The sequence below is a fragment of the Platichthys flesus genome, chromosome 8 (assembly GCF_949316205.1).
Source record: "Platichthys flesus chromosome 8, fPlaFle2.1, whole genome shotgun sequence".
NCBI lineage: Eukaryota > Metazoa > Chordata > Actinopteri > Pleuronectiformes > Pleuronectidae > Platichthys > Platichthys flesus.
Window position 1 is genome coordinate 11775377 of NC_084952.1, and position 21521 is coordinate 11796897.

The following is a 21521-nucleotide window of genomic DNA, read 5'->3' on the forward strand; positions in this document are numbered from 1 at the left end:
AAGGCACAGCGAAGAGGACAATGTCCACATCACTTACCCGAGCCACATTAGAACACGTCTGTTGGTTTGAAGCTGATTTAAGATGCATGGGACGTAACGTTTAGACAAAGAAACAGAGATATATATATATATTTTTTTATAGCTACAAAATCGCTGCTGTCTGGAGTAATGTTATTGTCACTTTGCTTATTTAAAACTCTACAAACATAAGACTTCTTGCTTTTAGACAAGCACTGAACTCCAGGTTATCTCCTGAAGTCACCGACAGAGGCTCTACGTGAGAACACGACTGTTCGAGTCCCAGGCTCCGGACGATCTCAGGGGAATAATGTCCGACTGAGGCTGAGCCAGTGTGAGAAGACAGCAGGAGACTATTGAGTTCATTGCAAGTGACTGGGTTCACTGATGACACAAAACTGACCAAAACCAAAGCGGTACAATCGCTCAGGATGAAAAAGAGGAGTCTTACATGAAGAAGAGACCAATGAAGAGGTCCGACTGGGAAAGACGAGATTTGAGAGATTTTGGTGACGACGGTGTCAATGTGCTGTAAACAAACTCCATGGCAGATTGTCAATGTCGCCTCCTGCCTCCTGCATTGCAGACGCCACTCTTCTCCTTAGCGCTCTCGATATTTTTCTGTTGCCGTGAATGAGTCAGACTCAGACAACCTGCCGCTGCGTTGCTCGTACGTGAAAGGCAAACCCTGCAAGTCCAGACCACATTGTCTGAGCGGCTTGGGATAAAATTCCACACGCTGTGTGTTAGGTGGGCATAAACATTTCTCAGATTTACAGTAAAGCTTAAGATGATAAGCTTTTTAATGAAATATTTCTTAAACAGCTAAGGACTAAGTGTATAAATCCTACAGTGTTTTCCCGCTTGCTCCTGAATTCCTCGGACCCCTGATCGCAGGTTGTGCGTTGTGGACTGAGATGCATTAATTAGATAGAGCCGTAAAGGGGACGCTGTGTACCTGGACAGGTATCGATGCTTGTCCTGACAGAGTGAGGACGCAGAAGCAAAGCAAACCTTTCTGTTGTAAATAATGGTTGTTTTTTTTCTTTTTCAGATATCTATCTTCTCTGTCCCTCCACCCCTTCCCCATTATCTTCCCTTCTCCGAGCTGGCAGCCCGTGCGGGGGGGGGGGGGGGGGGCGCCCATCATCGCTGCACTGCTTCAGTCTTCTGCCCCGTGGAGCCTGGTGTCTCTCACGCCGCCGGTGCACTCCTCATCCTTCGTCTCCCACCAAGTCTGTGACCGAAAGCCTCTGTCCTCCTCCCCTCTCTCACTCCCTGAAGACTCTGCCTTTAATTAGAATTCAACTGCCAACACCCCCTCCCCACACACACAGACACACACACTTCACCCCTGACCCAATGACCTCATGCTCACTTGCAGTCGCAGCTATCTTCTTTTTAAATTCCTCCCTAATTGGTCTTTGCATATACAAAATATTTGCCGTATGTAAGCAATTTTCCCTCCCTACATTCCTCCCTTCCTCGTTATTATTTCACCCTCTTCCACTATCAAGGTCCTAAAACCACCTCCCCCTGCTTCCGACCCTCTTTCACATCCTCTTCCCTCTCTCCGTCTCTTCTCCTTCCCCCGAGTCCTGTCAGTGTCTCGTGGTGTTCTTGCCAAACTTGTCGCCGAGTTGCTGGATGAGCAGAGCCAGCTCTCCGGCGGCCTCCGACTTCTCCTCCAGGAGCTCGTAGCGGAGGCTGGAGATGTCCTGCTTGATCTCCTTCAGCTCACCTGCAACACAGTCGCACACGGCCAATCAGAACACGTGAGCGCCAGGAAAACGCAGACCGAGCATTTATCAACAATGTCATTAATCTAAAGAAAGAGTAGATGCTACAAACAGGACATCCTGTACAACACAACCCTACACAGCATGTGGCCCTGTGCTAACCCTCATGTCTCTATCATACAATCTCGCACACACATACCCTGAGCGATTAATGATGACACAATGAGAACTGGGTATTTTTTTTACCTTCATTGACTTCGTCGCTCTCTCTGTCGACTTGAGCCTTTAGCACGTAGCGCTTAATCAGTCGCTTCATGATCATCTGCGAGGAGAAGAGGAAAGACGGTTAGATAGAGGGACGACAACACAGGGCGTATTCATCCAATAAACAACACCGGCCTAATTAGATTTTTTTTTTTTTTTAACCCTGTGCACCTTTGCTTATATGCACGTGCAGACAAGTGGTAGAAAACGGCGCCTTGTCTCTGCGCTGCTGTGTGAATTGCTGGGTATTGATTTTGCGGCCAGTGGGAATGTCCTGCAGCCAGTTCCATGGCTCAGGCAGTCCATCCCGGCATGTAGGCGCTCTGGAACTGGGTCGATAGCTGTCACCCCACATACAGCACACATGCAATGTCTTATCAAGTGACATCTCAATGCATGCTCTGTGTGTGTGTGTTTGTGTGCGTGCTCTTGTGATGTATATCTGTGCTGGATAAAAAACACACCCACGCACTGGGAGTGTTGTGAGAAACGTGCAGCAGACCAGTGAAGGAAATTAGATTTCCCTGAGGGTGAAGGTGAAGGGCAGACTAAAGAGTAGAGCATCTTTCTGCACCGTGCAATACTTTGAGCTCATTTACCAACTGCTGGTCTTCGATCTCATCTCAAACAGCTCATTAGAGCCATTTTCAGTCTTACTCTCTTGCTCTCTCTCTCTCTCTCTCTCTTTTTGTTAGTCCTCCTCTTCTTCTTTCGCCATTATCACTCGTTCAATCCCAGCTTCCTCTCATCCGATGCCCTTTCATCGAAATTTTCCTCTCCGTGGTTTCCGGCTTATCATCCCGCCTGTCTCCTTCTTCCTTACCTCTTTCCTACCACTCTCCCTTTATCGCTTCCACCCATCACTGTGTCTTCCTGTCAACCCCTATCACCCCTCAGCCACCACCTCTGTCGGCCTAATTTCCTCTTTCTTCGCTCCTATACTCCTCAACCTCTGGGTTCCTCTTACATCTTCCTTCCTTTACCTTCTTCACTCCACCATTTTCTGAGATCCTCTATCTTTACTGAGCTTCATCTTTCCTCCTCCTCTTCTCTGCTCTCTGTCTTACCTGATGTCTGGTCGGCTGTTGTCTGGACTTTCTGGGCATGAACTCTTCTCCCGGTCGGGGATACGGCCTATACTGCTCATCCTGAGGAAACAGATACAGACGACAGTTCAGTGTTAACGTCACAGTTCAGAGCAAAGTGATGTGTGAGTGATGAGTGAAGAGGTCATAAGAAAAAAAGCAAGGCTCAGTGTTTGTTTCTGCTACATGATTATGTCTTCAAAGAGAATTGACATCTCTCGACCAGAGTGAATCTTTTATTAACTGACTTCTTGTTGCCTCCCACTTCCAGACCTGGCTCAGGTCAAAAACTGTTTTCAATGAGAGCAGCACATAAAATGCCTCAGTTCTTCAACTAGCAGGCAAACTCCTCTCTCTGAAAGAACGAGTTATACAATCACAGTTTTCTTTCTTTCGTGGAACTTTTAGATGAAATACAAATAAACTGCAATGACAAATACTTTCCTGTGGAGAGGCAAATTAACATTACCTATACACAGCTTCATTGAACTCCACAACCAGATGGCAGCTACTGTTTGAGCTTCATGAGACTGGGACGAGCACATCTGCTTAACACCAGGACAGCACTGTGGGCCACCTCCGAGCCCATCGGCTATCGTCTGAGATTAAACTGTGGGTCGCCACGGTAGTCTACTGCAGCGTGGGCCTGAATGATGCAGGCGGGGTGCAGAGTTATGTCTGTGGTTCTGATCATGAAGAGCAAAGGACGGTTTGTTCTTTTTGTCTGAGAGATGTCTGTTAGAGTTTGTAAATAATAACGTGGCAAATCCAAGATTAGGTTTTTAAAAGAGTCCATCTCTACTGAAGCCACGTGTCACCAGACTCTTTTGTGCAGAGGTTTTCCAAAGCCCCAAAGACAAAGCTTAAATATCTTTGCTGGGTTTTCTGTAATCTATAGTCTCTATCAATAACCTGCTTTGAAGTCTTCAGCGGCCTCCATTGCTCCACAAATTCATTTTATCTGTATTTTGGCAAGAAATGAATCGTCCTTACTACAGTTAAAAAATGATAGGCATATTCGCCAAAGGCCCTGAGCACAGAGAGCAAATATTCAACTGAGCAAACACGTGAACTGCATATCAAAATTTCATTAAATCCAAATATGAATGTTAAATGTTAAACATGAATCACCAGAGGTTCAGTTAGTTCCTCTGAAGCAGACACAATCCAGTCGTTACAACTGATGTTGCACCAACCGTTGACTTGGTTTTCTTTGGGAACAATTTCTACTTAAACCTAATTATCTTTAACTGAGAGCATCACTTGTTCTGAATGGTGGATATCCCACATAAAAAAAAAAAAAAAACATAAAGTAACTGACTCACAAAGAGCATCCCATCATTTCAGAATCTCGCTTGACATTCTCAGCGCTGGGGGAATGTGAGCTTACTCATCGATCGCTCGCCGCGCCTGCTCGGCTCTGCGATTCCCCTGTCAGAGAACTTTACGTGCTCACAGGAGCAGCAGGGTGTAACTCATCCTGTCCCCGTCCACAACCTGCCCGGGCGTTTGAGCAGGAGCAGGCGGATCCGATGGCCCGACTAATGGCTTAGCCGAGGCGCTGAGGTGAGCCGTTTAAGCAGCGGAATCGGACAGAGCGAATGACTGTGGATAAGGCCAGCACAAAGATTGATCCTGTGTTAAATGGCCCATGCGACTTTCTTCACGCTTTGCATTACAGTGGTTTTAGTTAGATGGACAGTCCTTGAGAGGGAGGAAGTGGGAAAAAAGAAAAAAAAGCTGAAGTTGCATTCCGGTCTTGCATGTAATTCGCTTCCTGGGTCCTGACCCACAAGGCCCTCTGACCAAACTGTACACATGCTGACAGTGCAGTCAGTAACTGTCGTGCTATACACAGAGTGATGGAGTAAATACAGTTACTTGAGATTAGGGATGAGTAAATTCCGGACACTGACCCCTCCCTCTGAATTGACCTTGCCCATCTCTAGCTCGTTGTTACGACGGCGCCCGTTGGCCTTGCACAGGCGAATCAGGCAGGACTTGATGCGGAGGACCAGGTAGTAGAAGGACTTGGGGCTGGGAACCAGGTTGAAGGGGGCAGGCAGAGTGCGACCTTCGTCAAAGTAGGAGAGCCACAACTTGGCTCGGGCGAACTTCCACTCCACATCCGCATCCTCCTGCAGAGACACAGACAGAGACATAGACACAGACAGAGACAGACAGAAAGACAGACAGATAGAGACACATACAGAGGAAAATTATAGATATAGATAAGGATATAGATATGGATACAGAGACAGAGGGAGACATAGAGACATACAGAGACAGACAGATAGACAGGCAGATAGAGACACATACAGAGGAAAATAATAGATATAAATATAGATATAGATATAGATATAGATATAGATATAGATACAGAGACATAGACAGAGACAGACAAACATATAAAGACAGAGACACAGATACAGACAGAGACAGACAGACAGACAGAGATACATATACAGACATCTACAGAGGTTGTGTTTGAAATAAGCAGCCGTAGTGACTCAAGTGGAGTTTAAAACAAACACAATAGGGTTAAATCTTAGACTTCCTTACTTTTAGTAGTGGGTGTCAAATTATCAGTTTAACTAAGTGAAATCTTTAAAAATCTACTTTGGATCAAATCAATCAAAAATGGACTGCTAGTTACCTCATTACATTGCAGATTACAAATTACTGAGAGTGACTGTATATTAGGGCCAACGATTGGAGTTTCAAATAAGTACATGTGTTGTTATAAAAAAAGCTATGTTGAGTGAAAGAAAAAAAATCAACTTTTAAAATCTCTGTGGGAGAACGAAGCAACACATCTAATCCCTGCGCCGAGTTTGCTTTCACACAGCTCCTTTAAACGAACACCTATCTGTCCTCTAGTTCTCAGCAGAGCTCCATTTTTCATCCTATAAAACAAGAGTAAGGAAAATCACATCCCAGTTTGGATTTTCTCCTAACAGCTCAAAAATACTTACACCGATGTTTCTATTTCGGTTTTGTGTGACAAACTTTTGCAGCTTTAATATTGTAGTCTGTATTTGTGGTTTGTTGCCACTGTATTGATTTCTCACAGCTCAATGCTGTTTTCAGCTGAATCTCCAATTCCCATGCCGGCCCAGAGGCGATCAAAAAATAATCCCCTCTGAATTGTTGACAGATTCCTATCTGATCCGCGTACCTCTATCTCCTGGTAAGAGTTGTTGATCATGGCGATGAGCATGTTGAGGAGGACGACCACCATGGTGACATTGTAGACTCCATAGAGCACGTAGCCGATGTTCTCTATGAACTTGTGGTCGTACTTGAGCACCACGGAGATCACTTCCGACAGCCCGAAGATCGACCAGAAGAGAGTCTTAAAACTCTCCTCCACGCTTTCAGGGAGAGACAGAGAGAGAGAGAGAGAGAGAGCGAGGGATGACCACATAAAGCCGTAGCTAATTGCTCTTTCAGTCACACACAAAAACACAAAGACACACGCACAAAATGCATTTTGATGTGGTGGAGTTTATGAGGTGGCACTGATGAAATACCTGATGAGTCATGTCAAAATTGAACACGTTATCGAATTTCTCTGTCTCACACATATAAACACACAGATATAGAGAAACAGAGAGAGAGAGAGAAATGCAAATAAAACCAACTGACTTCTGCATAAATTAAAATAAATAAAAATTGACCTGCATCAAACTTTAAATAAAACACATTATGAAAAATCACTTAAGAGAAAAACACTACAAGTTTGTTTTTCCTCCCACTTAACTTCATCCATGCTTTTTTTTTTTGTCTAGTCATGGCTGTGTTCAAAGGAGAAACAAATCAATTCAAGGTTCATGTAAACAAACTGAACATTTAAAAAGTACAATTACAATTAAGTACAATTCTGTCGTTGAATATTCGGTGAGTGGCGAGCACGGGCTTGACATGACAGAGGGGCGGCGGAGGGGCTCGGTGGGGAAGACGAAGCCGGCTGGATCGCTGGAGGGGATGGAGGAGGAAGGAGGCTGTGAGGAGAGGAGATCTATGGGCTCCGGGGTCTCGAGCTGTGGGCGTCTTACAAATGAACTTATTTCAAAGGGGCTCAGTTTCATTGGTACGCAGAGAGCTAGGTGAAGACACGGAGAGGGAGAAACAAACAAAACACTCTCACATTGATGAAAAGACGGAGACAGACACACACAGGCTCTTTCCTCTTCTCTCTCACAAACATGAAAACACAGACTCCCCCGAGAACAACAGGTTTAACCTTTGCAGGAAGAAAGAAAAACACAGTCTTTAACCTCAAGACTGAATCTGTGACACTGACTGTGTGTGTTTTCTGTCTCAAAGTCAAGAACATCTAAACATCTTAAAAAACACTTTCCAGCAAACACTTATTACCACCAGCTAGGAATGAACCAATCACACTCTGTAACTACTACTTGTCCCCTATTACTGCCACTTTATACATTATGTTTAACCTATAGAACATCTTCCGTTTTTTATTATTGCAAACTAGAAACAGTTCTCTAATGACTGTTTATCAGGCTGCCTGTTGGTTGGGTGTTTGCGGTAATTATTTCCAGTTCATCTCTGAACTTTCACTGAACAGTATGATTAATGGTCATTACCTTTCCTATTGTTTATTATCTATAGCTTTAAACAACTGAATGGATGTAACATTTGCATTGATTTTTCCATGTTTGCATGATGAGCTTCACGTACTAACAGAAACAAGCTGGTGCTTTGCATTTTTTTATTCCATAAATCACTTTTTCAGGACTCTCAAGGCCCGGAATTCGTATTTTCTCAATCAGCCTCTTAGTATGAGTGATGGCGTCTGACATGAACTCACAGTTTTTTGCCAGAGTAAGAACAAATTTGATTATTTCACATTGAAGGTTATTTCTATTCCTTTTTCTCATAGGTTAGAAGTGAGCAGCACTCAGAACAGTGGAGTTACACACTTCGCTGCAACACTCGACAATACAATTTTAGCAACATCTGACTCGGATTGGAGTGGGGGAAAACTATCAATCAAATCTGAGCAAACTGTATCCATACACAAAGCAGATGAGCCGCATTTCTAGAGTGAAATCCTTAAAAACATATAATACAAATTTAGTGTGGCTAATTTATTCTGAACATCTAATCTATACATAAACATAATGGGTGGCACCGGGGTGCAGTGGTTAGTACAGTCACCTTTCTGTGTGGAGTTGGCATACGCTCCCTGTGTATGTATGGGTTTTCTCAGAGTTATCTGGTACATGCAGATCTTAACTGACTGAGGGTGGGATTGTGAACGGTTGCTTGTCTCTGCATGTCAGCCCTGCAACATGCTGGTGACAAGTCCAGAGTGTGTACCCCCGACTCTCACCTAATGCCAGCTGGGCCTGGCTCCGGCTCGGGCGCGACCCTTAACGGACAAGCGGCACAGCAACTGGAAGGTTGGTCTGTGTAATTATAAATTGACAGATTTGTGGCTGCTTTGCTTAATTTACACGTCGGGCCTTGAAACTTGCCCAGTTCTGGTGCAGGCAGCAGGATGTCATGCTGGTCATGAGATGAACCTTTCACCTACGAACCAAATGGTCCCTGAATATGAACTGCTCTTGTCCTAATCCCCATCAGCCCCTGACCTCTGAACCAAGACACGAGGCGATTGCCAAAACAAGAAATCAGCACATAAATAATGTGGTTATCGGTTCTTGTCGAGAAAAACAACGCAGGGCAAAGCTCCCTTTGGACCACAGAACACAGATTTACTCAACCAGCCGAGTCGAAGTGTTTTTAAACTGAGGCTAACAGCAACATTACTCTGCCGCAGACCGGAGGAACATATAATCATAGAAACCTTTTTTTTAATCACATTGACATTTGAAGAGGTTGACACCACCCCATTGGGTTCTGTGATGGCTACTGTGAGAGGGCAACTCAGACGCGGAGGCGTGCACGTTACTGTCATAAGTGCCGAGACATCATAGTGACATCCGGCACTTGAGGCATGTGTGAACAAAAACACTCGTAAGCATTAATGGAAGTTCGCAAATGGTTTTCTTCCTTGTGCGGCAGAGACGGACTGTCGAGACATCCGACAAACGATTACTGAGAGACTAGAACCAACCGGGGGCCGTTTGACAATATGGCCTCTCTCTCTACTCACATCACATGCACCCACATGTCTATCGTGCAATCAGGAGCACAGAGGAAGGTGATTTTGGTGGTCTTGCCTCGAGAACCTGTTATTTTTGAGCCGTCTCTCTTTAAATGATGTCCTGTCACTTATCCGGTGGCTCTCTTTCAAGATAAAAACGCTTCCCTGTGGCTTTTTTGGAAAAATGAAACTGAACTAAAACAGAGGGAGAGAGAGAACTCGGTTATCCGAGTGATGAATTATCTGCTCTTGATTACGTTACATCCCAATTATCTCTGAAATGAAATTATTCCAGTCTCAGCTGCTCTTCCCTACCCTTGTGAAATGCTCACTCGTTTGAGATTTTCAGGTTCTCACAATGCGTGTTGATAATGATGAAGGGCTTTGTTCCAGGAGACATTAATGTGCCATTAAAGCAGACACACACACACACACACACAATTAAAATTAGTCATTCACCACAAGGCGGATTATTTATATACACTCTTCATCCGTCCTATCACACCTTCTCACTTCTATCCATAACACACTGATACAGATAGAATGAGGATAGACAGATACATGAGTTAAGGGGATTCTGCCATACTGGATAATGTTGATTTATGGGCAGACAGTGATGCTGCGCATAATCATTTGTTTTGCTCACCTTGTTTTCTGCTTATTCAATTCACTGACATCTGAGTGACATAACTCTGAGGCAGGAAGAGAACTAAACAGAGCTTTTAAGATCCCCGTACTGATGAAGAAGAATTTGTTTTTTGCTCATTTTCAATGTGTGTATTATGCAATACCTTGTTACTGAGATGGATGAGATGCTCAGATAATGGATTATTTTTTAGCATCCTAAGAATGAGATTATTTAATTTGTGTGTGTGTGTGTTTTATTACATCATTGCAGCATTGTACAACAGGCAGCGAACCAGCAGGGACAGTGAGCATCTGGAGACAGAGATGGACTGTGTGTTATTATCCGTTATTAAGAGTGGCAGATCCCAATAGGCTGCTCGCAGTATGATGGCTGCACACACATGCGCGCACACACACACACACACACATACCCCTGCAGGACACAGACAGTAGAGAACTGACTCTGTTACTCACCCTGCCACACACTCACACCACATACAGCCTTGTGTGGGTCTGTGTGCGTACTGCAGACTGGTGAGTCACTTTGGCTCGGTGGGAGCGCTCTAAACCCAATCACCGAGAGGCCCAAATCAACCTCCTCCCCCCAGAGACAGGCTCTCGGTCCTCGCTGCTTCATGCTTCATGCTTGTCTCCGTCCCTGTCTTCGCTATCCTCTCGGCCTCCTCTTTGTTTTCTCTCTGTCGCGCATTTTCTCATTATTTTCCCATTGGCATTGCTTTTAAATCTCTCTCTGCATCACTCTCCCTCCCTCTCTCATGCCCTCGCCATCTTTCATCCCAGCAGCTTTTAGCTATTTCTTTCACTCACGCTCTTCATTTGATCTATACTTTTCTTTTTTCCCCTTACTTTTATATATTTCCTCATTGTTTAATCTGCAACAGTATTCTCACATTGGCCAAATCCAAATGTAAATGTAGAGTTTAAGAGCGGCGGCACTCCAAGCCCTCTGCTCTGTCTCTCTCTTTGTCTGCCCTCCAGACATTAACGAGAAATAAAATCTCTCGTTCTCAATCACCTCTTGTCTGTTCTTCTTTTTCCTCCTCTTCTCTCCTCTCCCAATAGAGACAGACATTCTCAGGGACAGACAAGTTGGTCAAAGGGACAGCAAAACACAGACGAAACATCTTTAAATATTTAATTGAGTTAAACTTTCTATCTGTGGCGCTACAGGAGCTGTCACCATGGCAACAGCAAGGGAGGGGTCTTACCCACCTTGGCCTTTAATGAGCCAAGGGATGCCGGCCTTCCTGCATGTGTGTCTGTGTGTCTGTGTGTGTGTGTGTGTGAGAATGTATTTGTGTAAGATTGATTGAGATTGAGAGACAAGAAAAGTCAAAGAAAGCGAAAGGACAGATCCAAAATTGTTGTGTCGCGTTATCATGCTTGATTATGAGTGTGTGTGTGTGTGTGTGCGTGTGTGTGTGTGTGTGAATGTGTGTGCTTGTCTGACAGTGGGATACAGATTGCGGCAGAGAGCGAGCAATGAAAAAAACAAGAGACTGTTTTCCGTTAGTCTTCAGGCAAGTAGTGAGAAATCTTATTAAGTGGGGAATACAACACCATAAGATCAGCAATTGCAATTAAGAGTGTTTTGATAGTGAATCAGGCAAGACATCCACTTCACTTTAATTTGCCTGCCCCCTGTGCGTACTGGCTGTTTTTCTGTCTCTCTGTTCAACATCATCTTTTCATAATACGCAGTGCAAAACAATGCGTTGATCGATTTTGCTACTGATATTTAAGATATTGATATCAAAGACATATAGGTTCCTCCAGAAACACAACTAGAAAAATCAGGACATTTATCATATAGTCCATTTACCACTTTTTTTTTTATTGACCATTTGCTATAACAACTAATAATAGCTTAGCACCGTAACGAGACAAGCTCTAGACTCAACATGTTGAGGAACTGTGTGTGGGTCTAATATAAGACTCATACTTGTACTGAAACAATGAGAACTTTTAGAAAATTATTAAATAAGCCATTTCCTACAAAAAAAAAAAGTCAAGAAAATCGGGTCTGGATTTACCCTTCACATATGAAGAATGCAGCTGGAGATGAACTGGGTAAGAGGTGTTCAAAACAACAGGAACATGTAAGGAACATTGTCTTTTTGCCATCTTCTTGGAGCTCCTCTTTTTCATCCTGAGATACTTGTAGGTTTTTTTTGTGGTTTGAGTCTCTTATCTGAGCATGGGTCACGGAGGCAGTCGGTGAAGTTGGTCTACCCCTGGGTCTCTTCACAGTTGGGCATGCCTGGTCAACATGGAAGCCCCCCCGAGGCAATCCTCTTTAGGTGCCTGAACCCTTTCAACTGTCCCCTTAGGAGCATCTCAACTGGCCCCGGGTGTCCAAACGCCAGGAAAATTGATAGTTGACTAGTTACCGCTGATGAAGTCTCCTAGCAACAGGAGGCTATATCTTTCAGCCACTAAAATTAGGGTTTCGCTGACTGAAGTGGAAATCCTGGCTTTGTCTTCCTCTAAATGAATCCCTGCTCTCTTACCTCGACTAAAGGAAACAATTTCAGTGCAGAGTGTAAGTGTGTAATGATGGCCTCGCTGCTATTTCAGGGGGATCACATCTCACCAAGATGGAAATTGAATGCTTGGTATGATAATAGTAACATTTATTGGAGAATTCAAAATATTGGCACAAGCTAAAGCTATTGGTGCAGAGGTTGACATTTGAAAGCCTCCACAGGTCACACTGTATGTATGCACTCTTATTTGGTTATTCTTCGTCCCTCCCGCCGCTCCGTCTGTAGCGCCTTGATTGGAACCGTGTCTCTTCCGCTCTTCATTTTAACATTCAGACGTGCTTGAGTGCTACAGGCTGAGCACAACACCTCTGCCTTGCCTTCAGAGAGAATAAATTCTCTCTTAAGCTCAACCCGACTCTGTGGTAACCATTTATTTTGCTCTCAGCCTCCTCTTATCCTTCTTTCACACCCCGCCTCCCTCTGTCTCAACAGGATTCCTGTCTCGCCATCACATTTAATCAATCACATTTTATTTGTATGGCTCATATTCAAAAATCACAATGTGTCTCACAGGGCCTTAACAAGGTGCGAAATCCTCTGTCCTTAACCCTCAACAAGAGTCAGGAGAAACTTGCAAAAAAAAAAACTATTAACAGGGGGAGATACGTAGAAACCTCAGACAGAGCCACATGAGAGAGATCCTGTGCCCCCCCGGACAGACAGAAGGGAAATAGATGCCTCGTGTAACTGAACAATCAACGAAATAACAGTATTTACAACATTGAGTAGAAGAAACTGTTTGAAACATAATGGTGAAGTGTGTCAATCTATTTTACATAAAACATGTCTAAAAAGAGATGAGGGGGGCAGTAATGAAAAATGAATTGAGGAGTTATTGTCAGTAATGGTAAGGTGTGTGAGTAGGTGTAGCTGCATTCGGCCCTCTGAACTCTTCACGAATCCCCCCGCCCTCCCCCCCGACCTCAGATCTGCTTTAACTTTACCTTCCTGCCTGCATCTTCAGCTCCTCTTTTCTTCATTTCTAGGTGCCATCTTCTATCCACTCTTCTCTCTCTGCATCCCTGCCCTCTCATCGTGTTATGTGCCTTTGTCCTTGGCTTTAATCTGATATGCCTCTTCTCTTGCCTGTACCGTCTGCAGCACTCTGTGTCTTTCTATTCAAATGCATGCCTTGTTTCACCGCTATGAAAAGAAGTTCATGTTGCCAAAGCAACTTAACTCTAACTGACATAGCACAAAACTCTTCATAATGGTGTTTGAATAGCGATTACGTTAACAGGTAAAAATCAGTAGTCATTTACTGCCTGATACTCTTTCTCACCTTTTTGAATTTTATAAATGTCAAAATTCTGTACTGAACCTGCGCTTAGGTCTACTTGACCTTCTCTCATCCTCTCTCTCATTTCCCCCTCCTTTGTCTATGCATCCTGGCTGGATTCCAGCATTTGCCTGAACAAACAACCGAGCCCCAAAAAAACCACCTTCATCTGCATCTGTATCTCCCCCTGTGGCTTTCTTCTCCTCCCTCTCCCTTCGTCCTGCTGCTCTTCCCCACGTTGCCCTGCCGTTTGCTGACCTAATCGAGCAGGACTTATTCACTTGTGTTTCCGATGATTTACTTCAGCATCAATGCAGTCATTGTTTTAATTTATTTTCAAGGTCCTCGACACACCCGCTGTGTGTTTTTCTTTTGCTCTGCCGCCGCGTGGCTTCGACCTCTGACAATTTCAAAACATTTCCATCCACATTCTCTGCCTTTCCCCTGTCCTCTCGCTCTCTGCCGCTCTCTTTGTGCTCCGTTGTCATGCATGGCCGACTCGAACATAGAGACGAGTCCACTGCTCCAGCAGCACTGTCCAAATCAGAAATCCTGATAAGCCCGTCTCTGTGTGTGAATTGATCTGTGTATAAATGTTTGTTTGCCCACCTAAGCACCTGTTATATCATAAGCAAGAACAAACAGCGTGAGAGTGAATGTCTGAACGTGCATGTATGTGCCTATCCCTTGTGTGTGTGTGTGTGTTTGTGTGTGTCCCTTGCTTAAGTGTATTTGTGCATGTGAGAACATTACTGCGTGGGCACTCAACAAAGAACATGTGCTGTGTGTGTCACTCAGATAGTCATCTGAACCTCCACGCTTCTGGGGAGTGTGTGTGCTGCGGAGACTTTATTGAGCTCTATCCAGCTGTGCATTTTTGTATGTGAGTTTTAGCTTGTGTGTGTGTGTGGTACCCTAAGACCCTGTTCCCCGGCAATACCCCCCCCCCCCTCCCCCCTCTGTCCACCAGCCTGAGTGGCCCCTCCTGGGATATCATTACTACCTCCACCTGGCTCACAGCTATCAGACCAGCCTTTACTGCTGTCCTCCATCAAACATGCCCTGTCAGATCTGTGTGCCCACAAACTGTGCACGGATACGTACACACACTTACACACACACACACTTATCACTCAATATGTTCTCTGCTGTGTGACACAAAAGATGATTCTTTAGTAAATACATCATGTCTGCACAGCATAGGCAGCCCTATTGTTAACAGTCATTTCAAATATGATGCAGTCACACCGAATTGAATTAATGTGACAGAAAAACAAAAAAAATGTGCAGACACAAAAATGCAAATAACAATCACACAAATAAGTTGATTGGATCTACAAAAACAAAAACATTACAAGTACAACAAAAACAGAGGTTGAGATTTAAAGCCACATTGCCCCCTTGTGGTGAGAGTGACAACAACCACATAAACGAGGGAGTTCCTGTCATGCTGAAATTGCTGTGCAGCTCCCACCATTTGAATACGTAAGAGGAAATGGCTCATTGAGAGGCTGAAATTAAGGGACACAGACGAACGAGAGGAGCAGTCAGAGGTTGTTAAGATGAACAGAAGTGGTTTCCATTTGTAAAGCAGCTGTGTAAACGCCCATTTTTGGAATGAGCCTTGATGTTGAGGAGAAGTGATTAGGAGACAATGCACTGAGCTAGATCGTACTCTCGTGATGGAAAAACCGTAAGGGTAATGATAAGACAGTTACAGAGCCCGAGGCTTGTTCTGTACCTTTTCTTTGCTTTTGGAGAAGTGTTCATTATGACGGTTTGCCACTACGCGCTCTCCGACTGCTCATTCCAACTCCATTAGACTCTGTATCCAACTGTCCATCTGCCTCTCTGTCAGTTAACTGCCTCTCTGTCTGTCTGCTCATGACGTTTCCCTGGTTCTCTGGCGCCATGTGGGCAGCCAAGCAGAACTCGCAGCCAGTAGCGCTGTGCTGCAGCTCGGGAGAGAAGCTGCTGTATGTGCACGGCACAAAGGTTCAAGCAAAGATAGAGTCCAATAACAAATGTTTTATCATCAGGGATTCTATGTTCAGTGAATTTTTAGCAGGTCATAAATTCAGAAACCTCTCCCAGGCCACTCACAGCTCATAGTTTATTGGGATAGGTGAGGTTAATGGAGTTCAGACATCTGGTGCATTTAACCAAACATCTGAGGTTGCACTAACATCGACTGATCGAAAAGATGTGTAATTGCCCCAATACTGAAGGGTAAGGTTAGATACATACTGTGTGTAACTAGAATTTCACGAAGCAGAGCACATTATTCTGCCAAGGCCCAAAAGGCTCCTTAATGAGTGCACATTCAAATTCATATTAATTACAATTTTCATAAATATCCATAAATTATACTATGAGGAATTGAAACAAAAGCCCTTTCTCACAGCATTAATGAAGGTAAAGAAGAAATTCTTGGATCCAGAGATCTGGATCTGATTCTGCACCGACAGTTTATGACTCTTCCTCCCATACTACATCCTTTCACCACGTTTTGTGGTAATCCATCCAGTAGTTGTTGTGTGTAGTTGACAAACAAAAAGGCCAACAGATAAATGGACTTGGGTGAAAACAAAACTTCCTTGGCGGAGATGATAAAGAGAAGCGCTCTCATATCAAATGAACATATAGACCCAAGTGCAGAAAGTTGCACAGGCAGGTGCGTAACCAGATAAGAAGAGCAGGCAGACAGATGGATGGGCAGGCAGGCTGGCACGGTGAACAGCCAGGAAAAATGAATCACAATCATAGCACGGCTTGCCAAACAACTAGCGAGAACAACATGGTGGCAATGCTCCGCCGGTCATTCTAACATTATCACGTTTAATCCTTCAGCTCTGGTTGTATTATGGATATGAATGTTGGGTGCAGGGTAATAAGCTCAGGGTAAACCGTGGTGTGTGATTCACTAAACCAGTGACAGTAAACAAGCGCACAACATCAGGGTTATACTTCTGAAGGAGACAGATGCTGACATCTTTAGGGTTTAACTTTGCTGCTATCATAAAATTCACTGAGGGCAGACATTCAAGCTCCAGTCATACACCGGACTGGTGCTTTGTTTTTATGAAAAACCTAGAGTTAAAATTATGCAAAAGAACATTAAAGAGTGGCAGGCTCCGCTAGAGACTGATTTTGAACTTGTTTTCTGCTCCTAACCTGGTGAGATGACTGATTATCAAACTGGGAGAAAAAAAAGCCAAAGCACAGCAATAACATAGTATCCCACTGTGGTAAGGGAAAAACAAAAAGAACAGCATGGGACAATATAATTACAAAAAAACTTGCTCTGTCAGAACGAGTGGAAATGGTTCAATGTCATCTGTTTAAATCCCTAAAATGTCTTCTTCAGAGGGAATGAGTAATGATATGTGACAGGGAGGGAGACGTGAGAGAGAGTTTTCATTCTGAGATGAATAATGATAAACAGGCTTGCTGAAAGATCCTGTCAGTCGCACAGGATGGGTAACTTCCCTCCACACATTAGACAATAACTTTGAGCGTTGCTCCATCACTCTGGTTGCCGTGGATGTGTGGCAGTGATATGGATGAGCTCAAATGAAGGTGGGAGGCAGATACGTTGCTGCTCAGATTGATGCCTTCAGGGACTTGTTGGAGGAGTTGATTGCTTTACAACCAGGTTGATATATAGGACACAACGACTCAAGCATGTTAATGCTAAACAGCTAAATGAAAAGATTTTATATCACATGGTCCTGATATGGAAAATGTTATTAAACAAGTTAAAAAATGTATATTTAAGGACTGGTATGGTTGTATGATGTGTCTGCTGTTGAGTGCAAACTCTCCAGTTTAAAATGCACATTTCCCCTGTTGAAAAAAAAACAAGTTGAACGCAGTGTTGTTATCAGCCCATTTGCAATTTCAGTTTGGTCCTTTCCAATTATAAAATGCAATAAAAGCTTGCGCCACTTAATCTGTCAAAGTCATACAGGAGCCCGAACAAGGACGAGGTCTTTCACAGCGGAGTCATGCTGAGATTATGTCATGGCCTGTGTGAAGAGGATGATATGAACTAATGACACGAGAATATTGAAATAATGTGAATCGATTCATGAAGCCTTTGTTCTTGAGGTGCTCTATCAATTCCACACACTCGTGACCTTTAGTTATACATGGATGGCTGTCATTTGGTACAATGGCCTCCATCTCATCACTGTCAGCCTTTCTTCATAAATCCTGCTTCAGATCAGAGCTGTATCCTGGCACCTAGTCAAATGGTAAGCAAGGTTTTCTACAACACAGAGAAACTTCACCAAATAGTTTGGAGTAAGTGATATACCAATGCAGCGCCTGTTCTATACATGCCTGTTTTGAATAAGCTAGTTTCCTGGCTGGTGGTAATGCTAGGTGGACAGCTTTCCTACTGCAACTGTAAAAGTGACCTGCTGCAGTAATTGACTAGTGAAGACAAGCTGCCAGGCTCAGTGCGCTGAATCAGTTGATCTTTGCCTAAAAACACGCTGTTATCGTGATGGAAAACCTCATGAGCGTTGATGAGTCCCATCCGCCGCTGCTACAGAGCACAACCAATCAATCAATGGGCTCAGATCTTTTTGCCTCATCAAAAAACAATTTTCTGAGCTTTTTATTATCAATATTGATACTTTCCCCCGTTTCCGCTCTCACAGACACTTTCTACTTTATTTGAAATCCCCTTAAATGTAGATCAATAGCTATGTTTATGGCAGAGATAAATCAGGCTGCAGCTGCAACACACACGATGCAACTGCAGAAATGGACAGTTTACTACCCAGAGTTTTGTTAAAGCTGTGAGTTACACTTTTAAGTTTGTTATAGATTTTAAGGTGCGATGAATCCACTCCCCTCATTAAAATCCAAATAGGCTGATTTCCAGCAATAAGCCAGAGGAGAGATTAAAGTTTGATCCCTGCCACTAATAAAGCTCAGAGATTAAACCAGCAGCCTAATCAGGGTGGACGTAACAGTTTAAATGTACCTAGAGGTATCTTTGTCCTATGGCCTTGTCTGGCAATAAAAGTAACAATGGACCCCCATTTAGATTCTCGTGACATTAAATCACCAGCACTGGGGATCATCGTATATCCCCCCTGTGCTCAACTTCATGAAGACGAGTGTAAGAGTGAGTAGGGAAAAATGCATGTAGACATAAATATGTGTGTATGTTTAGATGGAACCACCGCGGGACACACAATCACACATTCACCCAGTGCCATACAAACCAAAACACGGTGAGGCGGTTACTCACGTGGTGAAGGCAGGGTTGTATTTGGCTCCCAGGTAATACGAGTACAGGTTGAACATGCCGATCATGAAGGCCACAAACACCATGATGAAGATGACCATGAACTTGAAGATGTCTTTGACCGTGCGCCCCAGAGAGATCTGCAGCGGGCCGAAGCTCTCATTGGCCGGCAGGATGTAGGCGATGCGCGAAAAACTCAGCACAACGGCGATGGCGTACAGGCCCTCGGAGATGATTTGGGGGTCAGAGGGGCGCCACTTGTTCCTGGCTGGAGGAGGAGAAAGAGAGAGATAGAGTCTGAATAGGTGAATAATGAATCTGTGTTACTGAAAGAGCAACGGCAGAGTCAAACTAGTCATTGTTGTATTGTTGTTGATTTAGAGGCAGTAAGAATGTCCCAGGTTTCTTCTAGAATCTGATGATTCCAGCAGAAAAGCAAAGCTCCAACATCAATGTTGAATAACTCATAGCTGCTTTTGTGGATTCAGTATTTAAATGTTTTTCTGATTGTCAAACTGAATTGAAACAAATTGGTCAAAATTCGATTTAATATTTGGTAAAACTATTTAATCCCCCATATTTACTTTAGCCAAGGAGTTTGTTTTCATCGGGATTTGTTAGTCTTTCTGTCCGTGGGGTTATTTAAAAACTACTCAACCGACTTCCGTGAAGTTTTGCGCATGTGACACATTATCATGTGTCACATGCGCAGAGAAAAGGTTCGGTTACAAGGTGATCTCATGTTTGCAGGAGATATTCCTTCAGAGCCTAATCTTTGATGAAGGAGAACATACTTTAAGAAGACGGATTATGTGAGGATAGAAAGATGAAAGTTGGAGGGGAAAGAGGGAGAAGTATCTGACAAGTGGACATCAGAGGGGAGAGATAAAGAAATAGGAACACCGAAAACAGACACACATGTAGATAGATTGATAAACTAGATAAAAGGCAAATTGAAGAAATAAAAAGAGCATGTAGAAGAAAGATAGCGTCTGTGTAACGATATATGGAAAAGGAGTAGGAACATATATATCAATCAAACATATACAATGTTTGTGCCGATGTGGGGACGTGTGAGGATTATAACTGATTATAAACTGTATTTACTGATGTGTCATGACAGAGTAAGACCACCAGATGACAGCACTGATGAAGGTTCCCTGAATAGGCCACTCAGAAGTGTACAGTCCAGTCGCCTGCAGGCTGTAGCAGGTTTTTTATGTTGGGGAGGTGTGATTATATGATGATTTGTTCAATATCCTGACAGTAAATTTCTAAGAAAGTCAGACAAAGAAGGAAACAGTATTAATTCTGACTTGAACATCTTGCGATAAGTGATGACATTTTGACAAACACACTCTCATCCTCGATGCCCGAGCTCAGGTTTTCAGTTATTCATGACATTTTACTCTAAATCTAATTTAATTTGATTTTCTTATCGGTGACTGATGCAGCATGAGACTCATGAAAGCTTTCACATTTGATCATGGGGGTGTTTGATCATGAGGGTGTAAAAAAAAACAAACTGTCTGGTAGATAAGGAGTGATGCAGTTTAAGATTTTGTGTCATAGAAAGAAAAAAGGAAAGGATGGTTAGCAGGATAGTCACCATGAACAGAGATATGTCAAAGAAGAGGGCCACATACAGGAGACTCAATTACTAACATTACTGTCATTCGCTACACTAACTGCTTACCGAAGGTGAAGTAAGCGACCTCGTCTGGCAGCGAGGCGTTGCTCAGGTCGTCGTCTGGTACATGCAGGTCCACATACTGCTGAGCTTTGGTCGCCTTCAGGAAAGCCATGAAGCGTGCCGTGAAGGACGCCACGAAGATGGACAGCATGCCGAAGTCCAGCACGTTCCAAAGGTGCATCAGGTACTCCCTGGGCCCGTCGCTCCAGATCTCCTTACACTCCGACCAGATCATACCTGAGAAAGGATACACAAACGTATACATTAACATATGAATACACTGTGGAAAGACAGGCAATGCAGAAGATAAGTACAACTACACAAGGACAGAGAGACGCCCCTTCTGATTGATCAGTTGGCTGGTAAGTGTGCAGCAGCCCCCGGGAATCATTAACAAACTTTTTTAAACATAGACTGATATATTAGTATCATAATTGATTTACTCCCTAACATCAGTATTGCCATTGGCAACAGTCCCCAAAGGTCCTACTCTAACTGTAGCCCCCCCACACACACACACACACTTGCCAAATTCCTCCTACGCAACTACTCATTCTCAATTTGGAGCCAAAACAAGATGAACGTCACTGAAAAGGCTCCCTGATCAGTATCATCTTTATAACAATTACTGAGCCTTCAAAGCATGCTGCAGGAATTACAATTACCCTGGTTTCTGCACTGCACACATCCGGCCACACACGGACACACACCAACACACACCAACACACAAAAGCACCTGCTGACCACAGCATGGCGTCATTATACAATATGTTGAAAAACCATATGTGAACTAAGTTTTACAAAGGCACACACGTCATTTTATATTTGGGGGGTCAGTTTCTAGATGGAA

The 21521-nt window shown here is 43.7% G+C and overlaps 1 protein-coding gene across 6 annotated transcripts in view; it reads right to left on the reverse strand.

Moving 5' to 3' along the window:
- Nucleotides 1-1593: 1593 nt before the first annotated feature.
- Nucleotides 1594-21521, reverse strand: part of trpc7b (transient receptor potential cation channel, subfamily C, member 7b) — a 43096-nt gene continuing 23168 nt past the window's right edge. Inside the window, exons 6-12 of one of the 6 annotated variants that reach the window (XM_062393139.1) lie at nucleotides 20675-20908; nucleotides 18982-19246; nucleotides 6285-6480; nucleotides 5023-5244; nucleotides 3089-3169; nucleotides 2004-2079; nucleotides 1594-1759 (exon numbers count right to left, since the gene is read on the reverse strand). In XM_062393139.1, the coding sequence (XP_062249123.1) occupies nucleotides 1620-1759; nucleotides 2004-2079; nucleotides 3089-3169; nucleotides 5023-5244; nucleotides 6285-6480; nucleotides 18982-19246; nucleotides 20675-20908 (1214 nt within the window). In that variant the 3' untranslated portion in view covers nucleotides 1594-1619. Of the gene's footprint in view, nucleotides 1760-2003; nucleotides 2080-3088; nucleotides 3170-5016; nucleotides 5245-6284; nucleotides 6481-18981; nucleotides 19247-20674; nucleotides 20909-21521 lie in introns of all 6 variants that reach the window. The other 5 variants (XM_062393140.1, XM_062393143.1, XM_062393142.1 and 2 more) reach the window with 5 other exon arrangements.